Genomic DNA, 8,946 nt, shown 5'->3' with positions numbered 1-8,946 from the left:
AAGATAAATTTCAAAAGTGAAAGGTGTTGCCCAACTAAAATATGCAAGAAACTGCAATATGCACAGGGGAAAAGAAAATTACCGGTTCAAGATTTTAAGCCACATGCTCTTTTCTACAGAGCGAAGTAATGTCAATTAGCTGGGATGTTTGCGTGAAACCAGCGCTTTCTTGAATGGCCACACAGCCAGCATGCGAGAGTAGATTATAGAAGAGAAACTATACATTTGCTGGAATCGACGCGAACTCCATCGCTATGTCAAATAGATGCTCCAAACCGGCGCGATTGAATGCTGCGCCACTTCTTTAGTGGACTGGGAATGACACAACAACGAACGACTGGGTTGCTATAGCATGCCTACAATTGCGAGGGCATTCGGAGCCCACGGCTCCGGGCGCCGTGGTGGTGCGTGCGGTGTGGGGCTCGCTTCAATTTCCCAATTGCGATTAGCACGCTGAAATTAAAAGTTGAAAATTAATTAATGTGTGTTAAGTAGCTACTAATTACCATGTACCTCCTGTCACCCCAAGCTCGTGCCCAATGACATGACTCCGAAGCAACCGTCATTTTATTTCAGAACGGCTGTTTTTAAATATTACTGAAAGACTTCGTAGAAGTACCCTGCATATATACACACATATAAAGAAATAATAAAGTAGGAAGAATCCGCCTTTTGCGATGCATTGTGGCGCCACTGTGCGGTGGCCACGAGAAACGATTTGGCAGGCGTCGCTCTCGCCGCGACAGACAGCCGCCGCACGCGAGACACGTGTGCAAGCAAGCAGCGTGTGAGTGAAAACCGCAACAACGTGTGCGCACAGTTTGTCGCCGTCCGCTAGCCATGGAGCCCGCTGGTGACTGCTTTGTACCTGGAGGTTTCTTCAGCGTGACGAACGGCTGGAAAAAGCGCTTCGGTAACGTCAAAATACCCACGGAAGCGCAGCTCGAAAAACACATGGTGTCGAGCGGAGCGCGCTTCGCGCGACAGCAAATGAAAGGAACGATGTTCCAAGAAGAAGGATACGTGCGCAACGTCATGTACAACGACGTGTCAGCAGAATCCACGTGCGGACTTTTGCGTAGTATCTGCCTACCGTCAATGAAAGGCGGCTATTACATCGTGCACGCCGCGATATTTCCAAGGCGTCGGGCTCCATCCTGGCTGGTCATTGCCTCTGCCCCGCAGGGTGAGCAAGCTTTCTATTCTACATCTGGAGCGCGACCTGCATGAACCGCGTGCAGGACATTTAAGTCTGATGGGTTAAATTTTGGAATTCATAACTATACCGGCCCTGCCGTTTTGGGCTAGCTGTTTGCTTATATAAAGGTACGGTTGCTTAAATGTTGAAAAAATACACATACTGTAAATGAAGAAAGCGGGGAGTTCTTGTTTTTGCGCATTTGCATGTATACCGATCGACACGGTCGTGCAGCATACCAATTTGCACTTGTCTGCGACCGTACACAGCCTTGGATTGCCGGTATCACACAGTACACTATTTAGAGGCATATAACGAGAATGACTTCCAAGTTTGGCTGTTTACTGTAAAACCGCTAGTTGTACCTAACTTCGTGCCGGCATAGCTGTCTGACAAGCCGCATCGCATCGTTCAATGATGCTGTTAATGTGTGCACATGGTGTTACAAGGCCAACGCGCGAGTGGTGGTGTGCGGCTCATGTCTGAGATTGGCGCATGTATTTCACGTTGAGTGACGTGAACTTAAACCCGTTCTTTCGAATTCATAAACACTTGATCCCATCTTTTCCTTGATGAATACCTGTTGAGCATGAAAACTCATCTCCTCTTCCATTTTATTCTTGCAGCCTGAGCGGCACATGCCAACATTTTGTTGGGTTAATCCTTCATGCCATTCACTTGGCGCAAAAGGATGCGGCAACGTGCACGGAAGTTCCATGTGCTTGGATTGTTCCTGCCCAAGGTAAGAATGCTACTACTTAGCAAGCATTAGTTAACATAGGAGGCGGCAAAAGTGCCTAAAAAATCTGTGATCACACTTCCGGCCCCTTTCTGCAAACGGTTCTTTGTGGCACCGTGTTGACCATTTAACGTGTTGTAAAGTTTGCATTCGTGGTAGCAGCTGTTGAATATCAACTCATTCACACAGCTACATTGTTTACAGCGTACATGAGTATTGGTATGTGGACAAATATAGGCTACTGGTTTTAATTAAGAACACATATTGGTGTCGCTTCATAAATTCTTAACTACAAGGCCTGCATAGAGAAAAAATAATCCCAAACTGCAACATTTAATTTTCTTACAATGGATGTGGTCGTTGGCTAAACATCACAGGAAGCACTTAAAATTTCGTTATTGTACTTGTACAAACAAAACTTTTTTTTCAGTCAAAAAGCATGAGCCACCTCTGCCTCTGCAAGACATCACTTTTCACACAAGGAAACATGAAGGTGCGAAAAGGCGGCGGTTTGATCCACTGCCAGGGCTCTCACCGAGTGACCCATCTCTGCTTGCTGCCGATCTCGAAAAGGTGGCAGCAAACTGCCTGCTTCTCCATTATATGAGCAAAGAAAACTCAGGAGAATCACTTGTAAGTGCTACACTTAACTCTGCATGCTTGTGATCTGTTAAAATAAGAGTTAGCAGTGTTCCATCAGCATGTGACGACAGACAGGAACAGTTTGAGAGCCCCTTTTACTGTGCTTTTATGCGAAGTACAGTTTGCATCAGTATAACACTAATGTCAGTAGTGTTTATATACGGTGACTTTCTTTTTTATCTCGCTAAACAATCTGCAAGCTTAGCAATGAGATGATGCAGCAAACCTGTGATGTAAGTCTTGGTTAATTGAGGCAACTAAACCTCTTTAAAGCCAAAGTTATTTTTAAAATTCTGGCAGAACCTATCTCGTGATGACTGAAATAATGCGAGAGCATTCATGCACATATACACTGTTAAACTGACACAAACATCTGTTCAACTTCCATTCTATAGCTTGTCTTGTCCATGACAGCAGTAAGGGACTGTGAATTCCAAAGTGTGATACATTTAAGGGCTTTCAAATGCTGTGTGCCTTTACAAATGACAAGACCTTTGACGCCTCCTGTAATACTGTAGGTATCAAGTCGGTGATGAACTCCCCAGTGCCTGCTTCATAAATTCTTATAGCCACATGTGATTCACATAATTATCATGCGAGACTGTCCAATCACCTGCAACTTATGCAGCAAAGCATGTGAGTATAGCATGCTGGGCAAGTCTTATTAAATTATCTGTACATAGTTTCCTTAGTTACGTGTATTAAGTGTCCCTTGATTTTTCATACCATGCTTTATAGCTGAATGGAATAACTTCTCTACACAGAGCTGCTGAACCTAATTTTAAAGAATTTTAAATCTTGCGTTGGCATATCTGATGTGCATTGATTACTGTTTACCTCTACGTATGGCTTGAGCTTTTTCTATCCCCTTCTGCAACATGCACATTATTGCACTTTCATATTTACATTTGCTCTTGATTTACAGCACATGTTAGCACGAGTTCATGTCACTGCATCTGAATGTTTTTTTTTAATTTTCTAATGCTAGTAAGCTTGTAGTTTGCTTACTTTCAAAACTGTTCTTTGCTCACCCTGAAAGAAGGCATTTAGAGTACGAATAAATAAAATGTGAAAAATGATTCAGAAGTACAATACTGAGTTTGCTTGTTTAACAACCATGCGCAATAAGGCATGCCAGGTATGAGACCACAATCTGAACCTATTTTCTTGCGCTTCTCACCACTGGCGCAATATGATGCTGTCAAAGACCTGTTTACAAAATCCTCAAATCTTTACTATGCTGCTTCGTATATTTCAAGCTGCACTACTATTCAAGGTAGTCACTAAGCTAACATTTGCATGTTATCTGCGCTGTCTAATGTAAAGCACTATATTCCAGGATGAACACAGTCCCAGTGAAGTGGCACCAGAAGCTTCAGACACTCCACTGGTCCCAGACATTGAAGACATCCACAGTGAGACCTGTCAAAGACTCATACAAGAGAGGTTTGATGGTAAGAAAGTCCACTTCCTTGTTTATTACTTTTTTCGCAACTTTTTGTCTTGGCACGTGTCATTCTGAGGCTGTCTCATTTATATAAGAATGCCCACCTATGTCTCTGGGCATCACCTTCACAAGTATCCCACTGAGCAGCAGATAATGCAGCAGTCACTTTTAGACTTAGTGTCTTGTCATTTCTTAACTTTTACAGGGCTGTCGCATAACTCGATGTGTGTGAGCACCCACAGGGTCCTCAAACATATCTGCTTCATCTATGGCATGTTTGTGAAGCACTGTGTGAATGTATAATGGATGTTCCTTTAGCATGAGTTCATCACCTGGATTCATGCACGGCATTTGTCATATATATATGTTGACTGTGTTTTAGCAGAGCATGGAATTGAAAGCATGCACATTTGTCTTGCTCTTCTTGTTTTTAGGCATGTTTAAATACTTGCAATACTGAACCAACTCTACGATTTAGCTATGTTGACCAGCATAATTAGCGAAAAAAAAATAAAACATAATGAGCACATGCAAGTTACAAGCTGCAGAAAAATTCTTATGTCACTGTGAAAGTAAGCTGTACAATTTTGTAGGAGATTAGTATCTACCTACATTTTAATCGTTGCAATATGCAGTTGTGTCATTTGACACAACCTAAGTACTTTCGCCTCTTTGAGTAGGCCTGTAGGGGTTTCTTTGTAGGAGTAAATAAAAGCTAACCTAATGGTATTAAGTTTCTGACAAGTGATTCAACATAAAAGAAAGTAAGGCGTGCAAACACCAACAAGAGAACTAGACAACATGGCATTTACTTAGTTTGGTTCTCTTGTATCCATGTTTGCATGCGTTACTTTCTTTTAGTGCGATTCGCTACCAACTAGCTGAACTTTCTCTCATTTTAAGCTTCATTTCTAGTACACTTAGCTCCTATCTGCAGTGTTTGTGTTGTCTGGTTCTCTTGTGTCCATGTTTGCACCCCTTACTTCCTTCCACGATGAATCCCCACCAAATAGCTCAACATTGCCATGACAAGTGATGCTTTGTTGACGTCATGCTACTTCTCATTGCTTTAATACAATGTAATGCTTGCTGTACGACTTGTAAAACGGATTCTAAACCTATAAATTAACAATACTGTGTTTTTTGCAGCTATACAGGCCCTCTCGGTGGACAGCAGAGCAGTTCTCGAGTCAACGATTGGACAGGCCGCAAATCCAACCTGGCACATGGAGCGGATTGGTCGGCTAACTGCCTCAATGTTTAAAAGAATTGTGTGGTGTTTGTGTAGCTCTGCGAACATTAGTTGCATGTTTTGTGCTAACTGTTGCAGCGTTAACGAATGAGTGCTGGAGGCGGTACTTTGTTGCAGTGATGTTTGTGGTGGTGATTTGGAAGTGTGGTCCGCAATTTGTATGGGTTGCTGTGATGTGCTGTTGTTTGCCGTGTGCTTAAAAGCTTCAAACTCGGCTCGTAGCTCGGCTAAACTGTTTCGAAGTATTTTGTTTTCTATGGCAAAATGAAAAGAAATAGCATGGCCTAAGCAAATTGTGTAGCATTGGTGATAACTATAGCCGTTACGTCTATAGACATAACAAAATAAATGTGCAGTGTACATGGAAGATAACTGAAAAAGCAGTATCATTTATTTAGAGATGGAAAATACAAATTTCCTCAGAAGGTAGCACAGTAGACAGCGTCGTCGTAAGTACACGTGATATAGTATGAGAGTACACTGTTGTTACACAGTCTGGTCTCTTCTGGTCATAAGCATGGTAAAGGAGGCTCATTTGAAGTAGAGATGTGCGAGCTGGCTACTTGTTCTCATTATTGATTGAAATGATTGGCTGTAGAAAATTGCACAAAAAGGCGCAAGTCCTAAAAATGCTGTCAATAATGTCGAGCATGTTGATTGGCAGTGGTTTGTCTAAAAAATGAAATTCTTTGATACGTCTTATGACTCGCTCAACATGGATCCTAGCGCCAGCTATTTTTCGGGTGGCAATCACGTCACTAGCTGACAATTGGTTCCCCATTTTAAATGGTGGCATGTGGATTTGAATAGACGGTGGAAAAACGCCCTCCAACCTAAAGCCTTTGTCGACCATCACACCGTCCCCCGCATCTAATAAACCCAGTAGGCCCGATTTTTCGACAACTTCGCTATCACTAACATGCCCACCCCACAAATCTGGCACAAATGAAACGTAGCCATCTGGTGTTACCCCAACAAGTGCTTTGAACGTGTTATAATGCTTGTACGAGGAGAAAGTATGCCTCTGTGCCTGTAGTTTTGAAGGTCTTTGGATTCTCACCTCTGTGCAATCAAGGATGACTCTAGTGTTTGAGAAGTCACTGAATGCCATTGGCATGTGCCTTTTGATCTCTGCTAATGTGGGAAACCTTGTCAATGCTGAGAGCTCTTTATCGAGAAAAATTACCCATGTACAAAAGATGCGACTAAGGCATGACTGAGAAATTCCAAAGATTCGAGCCACTTCCTTGGCACAAACACCAGTCCTGAGCCTATACAGCACCATGAAAAGTTCTTCGCGCTTGGAGAGCTGTCTTTCCTTTGCTTGTGTTTTTCCTCCATCCCAATAAACCATGCGTTCTGCATTTTTTTCAATGTGCTTAAAGAGTGCTTCAAACTGTTCCTTACTTTGCAGTCCTGTATAAAACTTAAAAGACGATTTGTGAATAGTATCCACAGAAAACGTGCAGCGTTTTAGCTTTCTGCATTGCAGTTCTAGATCCCTGACTTTCCGTTGTAATGCCACATTTTCAGTTAATAGGTGGTCAGTGTTCTCTCTGCTTAAGGGCGTTGGCTCTAGGACCTCCTGTGGCTCAGTGAGCATTGGGGATGTTGCAAGCAGCAAGAGTGCATCAGCTGCTCCTTCCTCGTCGAATGAAGAGTCTGCACCTGCATTTGCATCAACAAATGCAATAAAGTGACGCTATTGCTTTAGACACAATTCATTGAACACTGACATTTACTCTGAGCATTCGCACTTTGTGCGGAGTGCACTACTCTAATGACCTGGTCACCTGAAAGCAAATTATGGATAATTCATATGTCGCAAACGTGCAAGACTCGCAATGAGCAACATAAGGTGAGCCTCAGAAAACATTTCCAGCTGCATAATGTGACAGTGTGCTTGCCATTAGTTCAAAAGCCACTGCTCACCCTGAACACAGGACGTGTCTGGTTCCCCATCACTGAGACCTTTACAAGTTCCTCCTTGACCTGAAACCTCTGCACCTGTGACGTAAAGTGAGTAATAAAATAGTATGAGTACACACAAAAACGCATGACTCGGATAGGGCATGAAGTGTAGTTCTTAGGGCAAATATCACGTTTCACCACTGCATATATTCCTTTATAGTGTGCCATAGTGCTTGGCGTACATACACAGGCAATGGGGAGGCCAACAGAATGTCAGTTTGCATACGTGTTTTACCCACATAAAGTATATGTACACCTACAAAAATGCCAGAAAATGGCCAGTATGCCCGGAACCGGTGATACCTGCTGTTGGTGGAGCGCCTGTTTTCCTCTTGGAACGCGCCGCGGTACGAACATGGCGGTCGACCGCGTCCTTCTTTCTGAACTGGTCTGTATACACGAACAGCGTCGGTATGAAGTCCGGATGTCTGGGTGACGGTGAAGGTGCCCCTGGAATGTGTCCGTTACACAATAAGACGCGCCACTCGACTCCAGAAAGCGCAGCACGGGAAAATGAGCCATAGTACAAACCGTACTACATCGCTATTCGCTAAACGAACATAAGCTTTCTTCAAGAAATATTACTATACTCGGTGTCGACAAGAATTATGAAACGACAAATAGCAGCGATTGCTAACTAGCACCATCAGCTACTTAAACAGTGCACGCCGTTTCCAAATCTGCCCGGCAGTGCAGGCGCGCTTGGCTCCAACAGATAACTACGCCGACATCACGAGCACTCGCTGAACGCTTATGAAGTAGTAAAAGTGTGCACGGTGTAAAGTTGCTAAAGACGGCGTTCTAGCGGCGGCCGCACAGAGATGACAGCAAAAAAACAAAGTAAAGCACAACGCGGCGGCCGCACAGAGATGACGACAAAAAAGAATTTAAAAAAAAAATAAAGCACCGCGTTTCACTCGGCCGGCTCGCGCGAGCAAGAGATCGTTTGTTTCGCTAGCTCAAACACATTTGCGTCTTTCTCGAGATTATTCGTATGAGTCAGTAACGACAAAAACAGAGAACTACGTATGTGGATGCATACCTGTCACAAAGTGCTTCCCGCAGAGTCGAGATGCTGCTGACGGCTGCCATGGACGCCCTTGCGCATCTTGCCGCTTCACAGCCCTAATCCAGGCTTCACGGCGCTGTCGATCTCGTTTTACCGACGGAAATCGGAAAAACCGCACTGTCCTGCTGGGACTGTCACGTGAACTGCAGCCGTACGCGACACACGACATTGGCATCGCGCCAAATTTCGATGTCAATATGTTAGGAAGGCGTGCCGTGCGCGCGGCAGCGAGAATAGCGCAGCTGAGAATCGCAGCGCCTGCCCCGGCCGTCCGCCGTCTGCTCTAGCGCCTGCCAAATCGCTTCGCTCCTCAGCCGCTAGGGCACTGCGCATGCGCAGTTCGGCGTCGCAAAAGGCGGATTAGCGCCGTTCGTGGATGGTACAGGAGGAGGAGACAAAGGAGAGGAAAGACAGGAAGGTTAGCCAGTGTAAGTACCGGCTGGCTACCCTGTGCTGGGGAAAGGGGTAAAGGGAATAAAAGGAGAAAGAAGAAGAGGGAAAAAAAATTGAAAAAAAAAGAAAATTCACAAAGTAACGCGAAACTACGCGCTGCAGTTTACAAAACAAATAAGGCTATAATAGACAGAGCCTCTAGTCCTTCACAAGACGCGGGACGCCATGATCGAGC

At 44.2% G+C, this 8,946-nt stretch overlaps 2 protein-coding genes across 3 annotated transcripts; one reads left to right on the top strand and one right to left on the bottom strand.

Annotated features, from left to right (window-relative positions):
- The first annotated feature begins 840 nt into the window (after positions 1-840).
- On the top strand, positions 841-6,656 carry LOC135919415 (uncharacterized). Its single transcript, XM_070533371.1, has 6 exons — positions 841-1,064; positions 1,106-1,186; positions 1,825-1,940; positions 2,368-2,570; positions 3,919-4,025; positions 5,176-6,656. The coding sequence occupies exons 1-6, from the start codon at positions 841-843 to the stop codon at positions 5,288-5,290; spliced, it is 846 nt and encodes a 281-aa protein (XP_070389472.1). The 3' UTR covers positions 5,291-6,656.
- LOC135920395 (uncharacterized) lies at positions 5,648-8,589 on the bottom strand. 2 transcript variants are annotated; one of them, XM_070534546.1, is made up of 4 exons: positions 8,292-8,589; positions 7,553-7,699; positions 7,211-7,285; positions 5,648-6,946 (listed from the first exon to the last, which is right to left on the bottom strand). In XM_070534546.1, the coding sequence occupies exons 1-4, from the start codon at positions 8,491-8,493 to the stop codon at positions 5,838-5,840; spliced, it is 1,533 nt and encodes a 510-aa protein (XP_070390647.1). In that variant the 5' UTR covers positions 8,494-8,589; the 3' UTR covers positions 5,648-5,837. The 2 variants fall into 2 exon arrangements, with proteins under 2 accessions (XP_070390647.1, XP_070390648.1); XM_070534547.1 differs by having other exon boundaries at positions 7,553-7,677.
- Between the last annotated feature and the right edge of the window lie 357 nt (positions 8,590-8,946).

Source organism: Dermacentor albipictus, chromosome 2 (assembly GCF_038994185.2).
Source record: "Dermacentor albipictus isolate Rhodes 1998 colony chromosome 2, USDA_Dalb.pri_finalv2, whole genome shotgun sequence".
Taxonomy (NCBI): domain Eukaryota; kingdom Metazoa; phylum Arthropoda; class Arachnida; order Ixodida; family Ixodidae; genus Dermacentor; species Dermacentor albipictus.
Note: the sequence above shows the minus strand (reverse complement) of the source record. Positions and strands in the feature narration are given on the sequence as shown.